Source organism: Somniosus microcephalus, chromosome 18, assembly GCF_052327205.1.
Source record: "Somniosus microcephalus isolate GS21.2 chromosome 18, FLI_Smic_1.0, whole genome shotgun sequence".
Lineage (NCBI taxonomy): Eukaryota > Metazoa > Chordata > Chondrichthyes > Squaliformes > Somniosidae > Somniosus > Somniosus microcephalus.
Genome location: NC_141004.1, coordinates 75,408,936 through 75,421,730, shown reverse-complemented (window position 1 = coordinate 75,421,730; position 12,795 = coordinate 75,408,936). Strand labels below are relative to the sequence as shown.

Here is a 12,795-nt window from a genome sequence, read left to right as displayed (position 1 = left end):
TTTAAAAGACATGTTCAGGCTTGCAAAAGGCTGTGACACAGGGAAGGTGGGGTGGGCCCCCGAGTTTGGATATTGGACAGTCTGGGAATGTCCTAGGCCACCCCAGTTTTATATAAGGACAATGAAACCTGTTCCCGCTGAGAATTCGCAGAACCAGGTACATGAATAAACAGGACATGTCCCCAACAACACAAAGGAAAGAACATAGCCTTACAGGATACAACAATCAAACCACAGTCCAAAACCAATCAAAGAGATTGACAAACGTTTCGCATTTTTAAACTTGTTTCAAGGCAATCTCGAAACCAGTTAAAAGCCGATTAAGAGTTAGATGGACCATCCCAGAAACTCGTTAAGTTTAGATGAACTCGTTAAGTTTAGATGGGCCATCCCCGAGGCTCGGTAAAGTTTTAAAACCTATTAAAAATTGTCAAGAAAGTCGTTTTGGTGAGCATTTCCTGGTCCTCCAGCCTAGCTAGTGTAGTGGGGTTGGGAGGGTAAGGGATTTTGTATATTGTAATTCTCCCTCGCTTATTCCGAGGGTTCCCCACCCTTTTAGAGTATAAGTTTTTATTGTATTGTATATTTTCCTGTCTCAAAATAAAGATCTGAACTCTTTTGACCAACCCAGGTGTCGGTTGCAAGTTTATTACAATAAGTCCAAAGTCTAGAACAAAAGGGAGTGGGAGCGATTCGAACCGCTCAAAGGAGTCAGAGGGGAAGCTGACAAACAACCCACACACCACCCCTTACACTACACTTCAAAAAGTACTTCATCGTCTGTGAAATGCTTTGGGACATCCTGTATAAAAACAAATCTTTCCTGGCCAACAATGACCTGCTCAGCCTGTCCCTGTTCAACCATCATCTTCCCTTAACTGCTGATAGTCATTCTCAACCTCCTGAAACTCAAACTGGATTGATTGATTTTTCTTAGGGTCCGACAGTCACACAAACCCATCGCTAAGCTTAAGAACCTCTAGACTAAACTACTGAGAAGTCCAGGGGAGTAGAGGTTCCACCTAGCTAATAACAAGAGTGCACTCTACTAACCTCAGCCCAAGAACAGAAGCGGAAGTTAGTAAAGGATCGTAGCACCAATTTGAGGGGAGGTGTTTCCAGAGATGACCCTGGATCACAAGGTTTAACTCCCTCAGCCACCCGTGAAATGGGGTTTTCATTTCCTCCTCTCTCAGTACTGAAGAGCTTGTGCAGGAGGGGAGGGGTGAGAATAATGATTCAAACCGTGTAACTTTTACATGTTCGACACAGCCTGTATGGGATGGAAGTAGCTGGATGGATTGAGACAATCACTTAATTTGACGCTTACCTTCTCTGTAGGCTTCCAGTGTAGCTTCATTGCCATCTCAATGGTAGGGATCGTTGTGTAGAGCGTCACAGAGGAGATAAACACTGGACAGGAGGGAGTCATGGAAATGACGAGCAGCGTCAGACAACTTTAGGAAGCAGAGATTTTATACACCTTAAACCAGAACTGGCTAACCGAACTCAGCAAAGACCAATGACCACCTTTAACTGAATGAGACTCTCAGGGGCTGAGTGGGGAACCCGACAGGGTGGTAACCAATTGGGGTGACTCTCTAAAATATTGATCGGTAGAGATTTCTGGATAGCTGTCACTTGGAGAGAGAGAGAGGGGAGAGATAGATAGAGACAAGAGAGAGAGATAGAGAGAGATAGAGAGAGAGAGACAGAGCCAGAGAGAGAAATAGAGAGCGAGCCATATTATAAAAAGGATATAGAGGCACTGGAGAGGGTGCAGGGAAGATTTACAAGGATGATACTAGAAATGCGAGAGTATACATATCAGGAAAGGATGGACAGGCTGGGTCTCTTTTCTCTTGAAAAAAGAAGGCTGAGGGGTGACCTAATAGAGGTCTTTAAAATGATGAAAGGTTTTGATCGAGTGGATACAGAGAGAGTGTTTCCACTTGTGGGGAAGAACAAAACTAGAGGCCAGCAATATAAGATAGTCACCTAGAAATCCAATAGGGAATTCAGACGAAACTTCTTTACCCAGAGGGCGGTGCGAATGTGGAACTCACTACCACAGGGAGTGGTTGAAGCGAATAGTATAGATACATTTAAGGGGAGGCTGGACAAGCATATGAGGGAGACGACGCTTGCGTCTGCGCTCACTCGGAGGTCGAACTCCAAACCATCGTCAACACCTTTACCGAAGCGTACAAGAGCATGGGCCTTACACTAAACATCCATAAGACAAAGGTCCTCTACCAACCTGCCCCCGCCACAGTACTGCCCCCCAATTATCAAAATTCACGACAAGGCCTTGGACAATGTGGACCACTTTCCATACCATGGGAACCTACTGTCAACAAGGGCAGACGTCGACGACGAAGTCTAACACCGCCTTCAGTGTGCCAGTGCAGCCTTCGGTCGCCTGAGGAAGAGAGTGTTTGAAGACCAGGACCTCAAACCCGGCACTAAGCTCATGGTCTACAGAGCAGCAGTGATACCCGCCCTGCTGTATGCCTCAGAGACATGGACCATGTACAGCAGGCACCTCAAAGCACTGGAGAGGTACCACCAACGCTGCCTCCGCAAGATCCTGCAAATCCATTGGCAGGATAGGCGCACCAACGTCAAGTGTTCTTGCTCAGGCCAACATCCCCAGCATCGAAGCTTTGACCACGCTCGATCAGCTCCGATGGACGGGTCACATTGTCCGCATGCCCGATACGAGACTCCCAAAACAAGCGCTCTACTCGGAGCTCCGGGACGGCAAGAGAGCCCCAGGTGGACAGAGGAAATGCTTCAAGGACACCCTCAAAGCCTCCTTGAAAAAGTGTAACATCCTCACCGACACCTGGGAATTCCTGGCCCAAGACCGCACAAAGTGGAGGAGAAGTATCCGGGAAGGCGCCAAACACCTTGAGTCTCTTCGCCGGGAGCAAGCGGAAGCCAAGCGCAAACAGCGCAAGGAGCGCACCTCAACCCAAGCACCCCACCCACCCGCCCCTTCAACCACCGTCTGCCCCACCTGTGACAGAGACTGTAGATCCCACATTGGGCTCATCAATCACCTGAGAACTAATTTTTAATGTGGAAGCAATTCATCCTCAGTTCCAAGGGACTGCCTAAGAGGAAGAAGATGAGGGAGAAGGAAATAGAGGGTTACGCTGATAGAGTTAGATGAGGAAAGATGGGAGGAGGCTCGAGTGGAGCATAAGCGCCGGCATGGACTGGTTGGGCCGAATGGCCTGTTTCTGTGCCGTATACCCGATGTAATCCGGTGAGTGAGTGAGTACACAAGAGAGGGAGAGAGATATGGTGAATTCTATGTCACAAGCCTGCCTTTGGGACTTTACCTGTTTGCTTGTCCCACTTCATGTAGTGAGTGAGGATATAACAGGATGATTGAAAGTTGTAGTACAAAGCTTATTATCGGATCAGGGTTTCACTATACTGAGAATGTCCAATTTCTGCTTATTTTAAATCCCAAATTTCCTCTGAATATCGATTTCTGTTCAGATGAATTGCTGCAGAATTTAGCAGCCATGATGTTAATAGGAGTACGGGTGCATTCTCAGGACCCTCAGCACGCTCCAAGCATTGGCACATGTAATGAACAGATTCTAGTCATTACACCTCAATGTAAAGAGCTGGAAGGAGCTGGTAAGTTTCCCGATCTTGTACCGACAGTCCCCAGGTACAATCTCTCCCAATTTGACACTCCTCCTGACGCTGGGGAAATCTCTCCAGATTTAACTCCTACTGTTCCCAGGGAGAGTCTCTCCTGATGGGACACTCCTACTGTTCCCAGGGAGGGTCTCTCCTGATTGGACATTCCTACTGTTCCCAGGGAGAGTCTCTCCTGATGGGACACTCCTACTGTTCCCAGGGAGAGTCTCTCCTGATTGGACATTCCTACTGTTCCCAGGGAGAGTCTCTCCTGATGGGACATTCCTACTGTTCCCAGGGAGAGTCTCTCCTGATGGGACATTCCTACTGTTCCCAGGGAGAGTCTCTCCTGATTGGACACTCCTACTGTTCCCAGGGAGAGTCTCTCCTGATTGGACACTCCTACTGTTCCCAGGGAGAGTCTCTCCTGATGGGACACTCCTACTGTTCCCAGGGAGAGTCTCTCCTGATTGGACACTCCTACTGTTCCCAGGGAGAGTCTCTCCTGATTGGACACTCCTACTGTTCCCAGGGAGAGTCTCTCCTGATTGGACACTCCTACTGTTCCCAGGGAGAGTCTCTCCTGATTGGACACTCCTGCAGTTCCCAGATGGAGTCTCTCCTGATTGGACACTCCTACTGTTCCCAGGGAGAGTCTCTCCTGATTGGACACTCCTGCAGTTCCCAGGGAGCGTCTCTCCTGATTGGACACTCCTACTGTTCCCAGGGAGAGTCTCTCCTGATTGGACACTCCTACTGTTCCCAGGGAGAGTCTCTCCTGATTGGACACTCCTGCAGTTCCCAGACGGAGTCTCTCCTGATTGGATAATCCTACTGTTCCCAGGGAGAGTCTCTCCTGATGGGAGACCCCAATACATTGATAGTGGTGGTGAAGGATACTGCTGATGATGCTCCCTGCACACCAGATTAAGAGCACACACCGGATCCAGAAGGTTCCTATTCCATGGATGTGTGGCTGCATCTTGTATGATAAAATGGTGTGGAGCAGGAGGTAAATGATCCCCATCCCGAAGGTCAGCACGGCGCCGATGACATGGGCTTGAATTATCGTTGTCTTCTAAAGGGAAAAAGAACAGAATAACAGAATAACAAAGTGACACTTGGGCCCGACAGATGCCTTGTGTCGCAGAATAAACTCATTCAGAACTCGAACAGTTCACACAGACTCACTGAGCTGTGCAATGGATTCATGTCTATTTAAAGTTCTGCTGTTTCAGAGTTCTCAGAAACTGGTTTGTGGTTCCGCTCACCACGCGGTAGATGTTATACGCTGTGGCGGTACACAGCTTCTGTATGGGTTGCAGTCACGGCGGTCATGAATGAACAGCACCTCATCTTTCGATATGGCAATTTACAGCCTTCGGGACTCAACTCTGAGTTCAACCATTTCAGATCCTAACCTCTGCCCCCAACCTTTCAGACAGCAGCTGTTGATGATTCTGATATTCCCATTGACACCTCTGCTAGACCCATCGTTTGTTTCTTTATTTGTCCCATTACCATTACCTTTTGCCTTGCATCATCATCCCTTTTGTCATTTTAATCTCTCCTGCCTTCCGCCCTATCACAGACCTTCCCTTTTGTTCGCTCCTCCCCCCTCCCTTTCTCTGCCTCTGCACTTGCTTAAAACCTGTTACATCTCTAACTATTTCCAGTTCTGACGAAGGGTCATCGACCTGAAATGTTAACTCTGTTTCTCTCTCCACAGATGAGCCTGACCTGCTGAGTATTTCTAGCATTTTCTGTTTTTATTTTATATTACATTATTTTGAGTCTTGAGGATTTAGCTTTGAAACCAGTCTGATTGTGATGGGACGAGTGTCATTTAGTACTGCATGTGCTGTGAGCGCACTGTAACAGGTACATGGGCCTAGAAATTCAGTGGCCTGCGCCACCAGTTTGCGCCCAAAGAGGACTTTTGCGCCTCTGGCCACAACCACCGCGATATTTAGCGGGGCGCTAATGGCGGCGTTAGCCTGTAGTGCTGCGCCGCCACCGATGACGTCATCGGTGTGCGCAGCGCCCCGCTATCGCCCCGCTGGCCATATTTGGTCGCTGCCGCCTCCCCCGCGCCGGCCGCAAACAGCGACCGGTACACAGAGGCCTACCTGTGCCGGTAGTGGGGCGAGTTAAGGTGGAGGTGCGGCCGGCCGCTTTTTCGGTGGCCGCCTGCCCGCACCTCCGTCCCCGGCCTCCTACACCCCCCCCCCCCCCCCGTGGCATTGCCGGCTGTTTCCCGAGAGCCCGGCACTTCTCCTTGGTGCCGGGCTCATTTGCCGGCACTCGTGAGCGGGGATCGCGCTGTTGCAGGCACCTCCCCCTTAAGAGTGGGAGGAAGGCCTGCAGTACCGCAGGCTGCCGTGCCGCAGCGGGTGGCGCTGCGGCACTTGCGCGTCGATATTCAGTTTCAGCGCCCCAAGCGGGGCGCCGAAACCCTTGTTTAGCGGCCGGCTTCCACTTGGGGCGCTGAAACTGAATATCCCGCTGGCGCAAGTGGCTCGGCGCGCAGCGGTAATTCCGGCGCCCAGGCGAGCTGGGCGCCCCTAACTGAATTTCTAGGCCATGGTGTATTAAAGGGTACCAGTCAGGACCGGGGATTGCAGTGAAACACACGTGCTGTTATTGTACGCAGCGTTTGGTTAACCGGGCAATTGGTAACTTTGGTGATGGTGAGTCTGAAAATCTCTTGTATTCTACAGTGTTCTCAGGAAAAGCGTGAGGCCATTACAATGAATTAGATAGAAAGTACAACAGGGAAACGTCTGTTCGACTCAACCAGCCCCTGTCGATATTTAGCCCGAAGACTGGCACTTGTTCTAATCCCACAGGCTTGCACTGTTCCCATATCCCTTTATCACTCTTTCCTTCAACAACCTAGCTAACCTATTCTTAAATGTTAGCACAGTCTCTGCTTCAGTCACTAACTCTGGTCGTGCATCCCACACAACCAGTCTCACAAACCACTTTGATGATGTATCTGAGCTCTGGAGAGTGCTTAACTGCCAATTGTTGATATGCAGGCATTGAGTCACAGAACGGAACAACAATTAAATGTTGGGTTATCAGCTCAATAACTCTTGGGAAAACATTGATGCAATCCTCCTGCCTCTACTGACTGAAACATGTGACTCCCTCTACTGACTGAAACATGTGACCCTCTACTGATTGAAACATGTGACTCCCTCTACTGACTGAAACATGTGACTCCCTCTACTGACTGAAACATGTGATCCCTCTACTGATTGAAACATGTGATCCCTCTACTGACTGAAACATGTGACCCCTCTACTGATTGAAACATGTGACCCTCTACTGATTGAAACATGTGACTCCCTCTACTGACTGAAACATGTGACTCCCTCTACTGACTGAAACATGTGATCCCTCTACTGATTGAAACATGTGACCCTCTACTGATTGAAACATGTGACTCCCTCTACTGACTGAAACATGTGACTCCCTCTACTGACTGAAACATGTGATCCCTCTACTGATTGAAACATGTGATCCCTCTACTGACTGAAACATGTGACCCCTCTACTGATTGAAACATGTGATCCCTCTACTGACTGAAACATGTGACTCCCTCTACTGACTGAAACATGTGACCCTCTACTGATTGAAACATGTGACCCTCTACTGATTGAAACATGTGACCCTCTACTGACTGAAACATGTGACTCCCTCTACTGACTGAAACATGTGACCCCCTCTACTGACTGAAACATGTGACTCCCTCTACTGACTGAAACATGTGACACTCTACTGATTGAAACATGTGACCCTCTACTGATTGAAACATGTGACCCTCTACTGATTGAAACATGTGACCCTCTACTGACTGAAACATGTGACTCCCTCTACTGATTGAAACATGTGACTCCCTCTACTGATTGAAACATGTGACCCTCTACTGATTGAAACATGTGACCCTCTATTGATTGAAACATGTGACCCTCTACTGACTGAAACATGTGACTCCCTCCACTGATTGAAACATGTGACCCGCTCTACTGATTGAAACATGTGACTCCCTCTAATGATTGAAACATGTGACCCCCTCTACTGATTGAAACATGTGACCCCTCTACTGATTGAAACATGTGACTCCCTCTACTGATTGAAACATGTGACCCTCTCTACTGATTGAAACATGTGACCCCCTCTACTGACTGAAACATGTGACTCCCTCTACTGATTGAAACATGTGACCCTCTACTGATTGAAACGTGTGACCCTCTACTGATTGAAACATGTGACCCCCTCTACTGATTGAAACATGTGACCCCCTCTACTGATTGAAACATGTGACTCCCACTACTGATTGAAACATGTGACCCCTCTACTGATTGAAACATGTGACCCCCTCTACTGACTGAAACATGTGACCCTCTACTGATTGAAACATGTGACCCTCTACTGACTGAAACATGTGACCCTCTACTGATTGAAACATGTGACCCTCTACTGATTGAAACATGTGACCCTCTACTGATTGAAACATGTGACCCTCTACTGACTGAAACATGTGACCCTCTACTGATTGAAACATGTGACCCTCTACTGACTGAAACATGTGACCCTCTACTGATTGAAACATGTGACCCTCTACTGACTGAAACATGTGACCCTCTACTGATTGAAACATGTGACCCTCTACTGACTGAAACATGTGACCCTCTACTGATTGAAACATGTGACCCTCTACTGACTGAAACATGTGACCCTCTACTGATTGAAACATGTGACCCTCTACTGTCTGAAACATGTGACCCTCTACTGATTGAAACATGTGACCCTCTACTGACTGAAACATGTGACTCCCTCTACTGACTGAAACATGTGACCCCCTCTACTGACTGAAACATGTGACTCCCTCTACTGACTGAAACATGTGACACTCTACTGATTGAAACATGTGACCCTCTACTGATTGAAACATGTGACCCTCTACTGATTGAAACATGTGACCCTCTACTGACTGAAACATGTGACTCCCTCTACTGATTGAAACATGTGACTCCCTCTACTGATTGAAACATGTGACCCTCTACTGATTGAAACATGTGACCCTCTATTGATTGAAACATGTGACCCTCTACTGACTGAAACATGTGACTCCCTCCACTGATTGAAACATGTGACCCGCTCTACTGATTGAAACATGTGACTCCCTCTAATGATTGAAACATGTGACCCCCTCTACTGATTGAAACATGTGACCCCTCTACTGATTGAAACATGTGACTCCCTCTACTGATTGAAACATGTGACCCTCTCTACTGATTGAAACATGTGACCCCCTCTACTGACTGAAACATGTGACTCCCTCTACTGATTGAAACATGTGACCCTCTACTGATTGAAACGTGTGACCCTCTACTGATTGAAACATGTGACCCCCTCTACTGATTGAAACATGTGACCCCCTCTACTGATTGAAACATGTGACTCCCACTACTGATTGAAACATGTGACCCCTCTACTGATTGAAACGTGACCCCCTCTACTGATTGAAACATGTGACCCTCTACTGACTGAAACATGTGACTCCCTCTACTGATTGAAACATGTGACTCCCTCTACTGATTGAAACATGTGACCCTCTACTGACTGAAACATGTGACTCCCTCTACTGATTGAAACATGTGACTCCTTCTACTGATTGAAACATGTGACCCCTCTACTGATTGAAACATGTGACCCCCTCTACTGATTGAAACATGTGACCCTCTACTGATTGAAACATGTGACCCCTCTACTGATTGAAACATGTGACACCCTCTACTGATTGAAACATGTGACTCCCTCTACTGATTGAAACATGTGACCCCTCTACTGATTGAAACATGTGACCCCCTCTACTGATTGAAACATGTGACTCCCTCTACTGATTGAAACATGTGACCCCCTCTACTGATTGAAACATGTGACCCCTCTACTGATTGAAACATGTGACCCCCTCTTCTGGTTGAAACATGTGACTCCCTCTACTGATTGAAACATGTGACCCGCTCTACTGACTGAAACATGTGACCCTCTACTGATTGAAACATGTCACCCTCTCTACTGATTGAAACATGTGACCCCCTCTACTGATTGAAACATGTGACCCCTCTACTAATTGAAACATGTGACCCCCTCTACTGATTGAAACATGTGACCCCCTCTACTGATTGAAACATGTGACCCCCTCTACTGATTGAAACATGTGACCCCTCTACTGATTGAAACATGTGACCCCCTCTACTGATTGAAACATGTGACCCTCTACTGATTGAAACATGTGACCCCCTCTACTGATTGAAACATGTGACCCACTCTACTGATTGAAACATGTGACCCCACTACTGACTGAAACATGTGACCCCCTCTACTGATTGAAACATGTGACCCCCTCTACTGATTGAAACATGTGACCCCCTCTACTGATTGAAACATGTGACTCCCTCTACGGATTAAAACATGTGACCCCCTCTACTGATTGAAACATGTGACCCCCTCTACTGACTGAAACATGTGACCCCTCTACTGATTGAAACATGTGACCCCCTCTACTGATTGAAACATGTGACCCCTCTACTGACTGAAACATGTGACCCCCTCTACTGATTGAAACATGAGACCCCTCTACTGATTGAAACATGTGACCCCCTCTACTGACTGAAACATGTGACCCCCTCTACTGATTGAAACATGTGACACCCTCTACTGATTGAAACATGTGATCCCTCTACTGATTGAAACATGTGACCCCCTCTACTGATTGAAACATGTGACCCTCTACTGATTGAAACATGTGACCCGCTCTACTGATTGAAACATGTGACCCCTCTACTGATTGGAACATGTGACCCCCTCTACTGATTGAAACATGTGACTCCCTCGACTGATTGAAACATGTGACCCCCTCGACTGATTGAAACATGTGACCCTACTGATTGAAACATGTGACCCCCTCTACTGATTGAAACATGTGACCCCTCTACTGATTGGAACATGTGACCCCCTCTACTGATTGAAACATGTGACCCTCTACTGATTGAAACATGTGACCCCCTCGACTGATTGAAACATGTGACCCCCTCTACTGATTGAAACATGTGACACCCTCTACTGATTGAAACATGTGACCCCCTCTACTGATTGAAACATGTGACCCCCTCTACTGACTGAAACATGTGACCCCTCTACTGATTGAAACATGTGTCCCCTCTACTGATTGAAACATGTGACCCCCTCTACTGATTGAAACATGTGACCCTCTACTGATTGAAACATGTGACCCCCTCTACTGATTGAAACATGTGACCCCTCTACTGATTGAAACATGTGACCCTCGACTGATTGAAACATGTGACCCTCTACTGATTGAAACGTGACCCCCTCTACTGATTGAAACATGTGACCCTCTACTGACTGAAACATGTGACTCCCTCTACTGATTGAAACATGTGACTCCCTCTACTGATTGAAACATGTGACTCCCTCTACTGATTGAAACATGTGACCCCCTCTACTGATTGAAACATGTGAACCCCTCTACTGATTGAAACATGTGACCCCCTCTACTGACTGAAACATGTGACTCCCTCTACTGACTGAAACATGTGACTCCCTCTACTGATTGAAACATGTGACCCCTTTACTGATTGAAACATGTGACCCCCTCTACTGATTGAAACATGTGACTCGCTCTACTGATTGAAACATGTGACCCCCTCTACTGATTGAAACATGTGACCCCTCTACTGATTGAAACATGTGACCCCCTCTACTGGTTGAAACATGTGACTCCCTCTACTGATTGAAACATGTGACCCGCTCTACTGACTGAAACATGTGACCCTCTACTGATTGAAACATGTCACCCTCTCTACTGATTGAAACATGTGACCCCCTCTACTGATTGAAACATGTGACCCCTCTACGAATTGAAACATGTGACCCCCTCTACTGATTGAAACATGTGACCCCCTCTACTGATTGAAACATGTAACCCGCTCTACTGATTGAAACATGTGACCCCTCTACTGATTGAAACATGTGACCCCCTCTACTGATTGAAACATGTGACCCTCTACTGATTGAAACATGTGACCCCCTCTACTGATTGAAACATGTGACCCAATCTACTGATTGAAACATGTGACCCCTCTACTGACTGAAACATGTGACCCCCTCTACTGATTGAAACATGTGACCCCCTCTACTGATTGAAACATGTGACCCCCTCTACTGATTGAAACATGTGACTCCCTCTACGGATTAAAACATGTGACCCCCTCTACTGATTGAAACATGTGACCCCCTCTACTGACTGAAACATGTGACCCCTCTACTGATTGAAACATGTGACCCCCTCTACTGATTGAAACATGTGACCCCTCTACTGACTGAAACATGTGACCCCCTCTACTGATTGAAACATGAGACCCCTCTACTGATTGAAACATGTGACCCCCTCTACTGACTGAAACATGTGACCCCCTCTACTGATTGAAACATGTGACACCCTCTACTGATTGAAACATGTGATCCCTCTACTGATTGAAACATGTGACCCCCTCTACTGATTGAAACATGTGACCCTCTACTGATTGAAACATGTGACCCGCTCTACTGATTGAAACATGTGACCCCTCTACTGATTGGAACATGTGACCCCCTCTACTGATTGAAACATGTGACTCCCTCGACTGATTGAAACATGTGACCCCCTCGACAGATTGAAACATGTGACCCTACTGATTGAAACATGTGACCCCCTCTACTGATTGAAACATGTGACCCCTCTACTGATTGGAACATGTGACCCCCTCTACTGATTGAAACATGTGACCCTCTACTGATTGAAACATGTGACCCCCTCGACTGATTGAAACATGTGACCCCCTCTACTGATTGAAACATGTGACACCCTCTACTGATTGAAACATGTGACCCCCTCTACTGATTGAAACATGTGACCCCCTCTACTGACTGAAACATGTGACCCCTCTACTGATTGAAACATGTGTCCCCTCTACTGATTGAAACATGTGACCCCCTCTACTGATTGAAACATGTGACCCTCTACTGATTGAAACATGTGACCCCCTCTACTGATTG

General features: G+C 47.2%; 1 protein-coding gene across 1 annotated transcript in view; it reads right to left on the bottom strand.

The window, feature by feature from the left end:
- dram2b (DNA-damage regulated autophagy modulator 2b) overlaps nucleotides 1–12,795 on the bottom strand; it is a 470,741-nt gene that overhangs the window by 36,451 nt on the left and 421,495 nt on the right. The window contains exons 5-6 of the mRNA XM_086011690.1: nucleotides 4,564–4,741; nucleotides 1,331–1,413 (exon numbers count right to left, since the gene is read on the bottom strand). Coding sequence (XP_085867816.1) covers nucleotides 1,331–1,413; nucleotides 4,564–4,741 — 261 coding nt within the window. The remainder of the gene's footprint in view (nucleotides 1–1,330; nucleotides 1,414–4,563; nucleotides 4,742–12,795) is intronic.